The sequence below is a fragment of the Rattus norvegicus genome, chromosome 5 (assembly GCF_036323735.1).
Source record: "Rattus norvegicus strain BN/NHsdMcwi chromosome 5, GRCr8, whole genome shotgun sequence".
Classification (NCBI taxonomy): domain Eukaryota; kingdom Metazoa; phylum Chordata; class Mammalia; order Rodentia; family Muridae; genus Rattus; species Rattus norvegicus.
The window spans coordinates 151,746,396-151,748,724 of NC_086023.1; the positions used below are offsets into that span (position 1 = coordinate 151,746,396).

Sequence of the window (2,329 nt, forward strand, 5' to 3'; positions counted from 1 at the left end):
GCAGTTAAAAAAAATTTTAACACAATATTATAGATAGCTTAATGGCATAAGCAAATCTTTTTTGATCATCCTCAAAAGAGATGTTCTTGTGGGAACTCTATCTTTGGGGAGGAATGAAGGGCACCCTCCCACCAAAGTGGTTGAATTTACAGAACCCAAATGGCAAAGTGGCTAACAAGTCACATGACCTCTTTCGCTGAATGCTCGAACATGGTCCAGACTATGGCTGAGGAAGGCTGCCCAGTACCTGTGTGATGCCTGGCCTCCTGGGCACTGCCAGCCAAGGCTTTGCCTACGTGCCTGGCCTGGCCTGGCCTCTCTGGTGAATGGGGGAGGAGCTGCTACTCAGGCCTGATGCTGATCTCTCCTGACAGCTGCCCCTAAGGCTGGCAAGACTACAGCAGGCAGGGGGGGAAGGGAGCAGATTTAAAGATCCAGCTGCCCCGCCCCCTGCCAGACTTGGGTAAGGCAGCATCGGTGAGCATCCTCTGAGCCACACGGTGCCCAGGCAAATAGGTCAGGGACCTTACGCTATGGTTTCCACTCCTTGGTACCCTGGGCGACATCTAGTCTTCATTTCTGCTCCCTTTCACAGGCCAACAGAGAGACCAGTGCCCTCACTATGAGATTTCGACGCCTGACTCCTGGCTACTTCCGGGTGCTACAGGTAAGTAAATCTAAATAGGCTTTCGGCACTACTGACCTCTTCCTCCCCACTTCCCCCAATGACAGGGCTGATACCCCCAACAGCCTGGCCATCACATTCCCTGCTGCCTGACTAGCCAGGACCCAGATGGGCAGTGAGGCGAGAAAGATTGGGGTGGAATCTCCCTGGGGCAGAAATGGCGTCCGTATCTTCTTCAGCCAGCTACGCCATCTTATCCCCTTCCTGCCTAGAAGTCTCAGTTGACCCTTCATGTGCACCTTCTGTGTTCTCCCAGATGCAGGTGGCTGGGGAGCTGAAGGCAGAGCCCCGGAGTCCGCTGGTTGGGATCGTGGCTACGCTGTTGGCCGTCCTCGGGTTAGGTGGTTCCTGCTATGCTGTATGGAAGATGGTGAAGCAGCGGCAACCACCACAGGCCCCATGACGAGGCAGGCAGCCGCTCACCCAGGCTTGGAGGTAGGCGACTCAGGGGAGGGGGCTGCAACAGCAGAAACCCACGTTTTCCCCTTGGGGATTAGTCTCTGCCATCGCTAGATCCTACTCTCCAGTTTTACGCTGTACCTAGACTCCAGCCCAGACTCAAAGAAGCAGGCAGAGGATACACTTTCCAAAGCTGGACCTAGTAGGGAGTAGACATCTTGGCCCAGAAACCCCGGGTAAGGGAAGTTCGCATCGGAGGTGCACCCTCTCGTCCAGGTCCTTTATTTTGGGCAGAACACCCAGAAGAGGGCATGTCTGCAAACTCCAAACCCAAAATACACACTCTCAGCCTGGCCAATGAACCACACTGCCCATGGGCAGTTTCTCTGTCCTGAATCCTTTGGCCACTCAGGTGGACGTGTCCATCTCAGGGATCTCAGTGGACACTTCTGTGGGCACGCCCAGTCGCTGAGGTTGCACATATGAGCCCATGCCCGCGGCCCTCTCAGCCTCTTCCTGACTGTAGGGTTCGACACTCAGCTGCTTCAGCCTGGGAGAAAGAAGAGTAGGAGATCGGAGCTCACCAAGTGCAAGACCTTCCTGCATGCCACCCATCCACGAGCCCTCTACTGACTTCTTCATACCTTTTCTTGTGGTCTTTGGATCGGAAGTGGGTCTTCAGGTTGGCAGAATCGATGAAGTACCTCCTGCAGGGATGTAGAGTGAGGGAAAGAGTGAAGGGGTGAGGTTTCTCAGCTGTGCCTACCTCCCTGGCCCTAGCTCGTTGCCGGATATCAGATTCCGAACCCGAAAGGATGAGAGGCGGGCTGACCCACGGGTCCCAAGACAGAGAAGCTTCTAGCGGCTCTCGGCCCAGACCTTGCCGCTCCGGGTGGTATCTCAGACCCTGCTCCGCCCCTGGCTAGACTTACGCGCAGGCCAGACAGCGATGCAGGCCGCCCCCTGGCAGGTCCGGATCCGGCTCTGCGTCCCGCTCCCGCTTTGGACGCGGGAGAGCCTGCGGCCTCAGCTCGCGATGGATCTCATCCAGGTCCGGCCGCCGCTTCTTGGCCTTCATCTGGCGGGCTAAGGAATGTGCTCGGTGCGCGCCGGTCCGCCGGGAGCGACCCATGATAAGAGAGAGAGAGACACACACACACACACACACACAACACACACAAGACCAAAAAACAAGAGTAAGGAAAAGACCCACACGTGCAGGCGTTTCCGGGCCGTTCGATGACG

General features: G+C 56.4%; 1 protein-coding gene across 1 annotated transcript; it reads right to left on the reverse strand.

Moving 5' to 3' along the window:
* On the reverse strand, positions 1–2,329 carry Zfp593 (zinc finger protein 593). Its single transcript, NM_001106689.1, has 3 exons — positions 2,017–2,329; positions 1,729–1,791; positions 1–1,634 (listed from the first exon to the last, which is right to left on the reverse strand). Exons 1-3 carry the CDS (start codon positions 2,214–2,216, stop codon positions 1,493–1,495), a joined length of 405 nt encoding a protein of 134 aa, NP_001100159.1. The 5' UTR covers positions 2,217–2,329; the 3' UTR covers positions 1–1,492.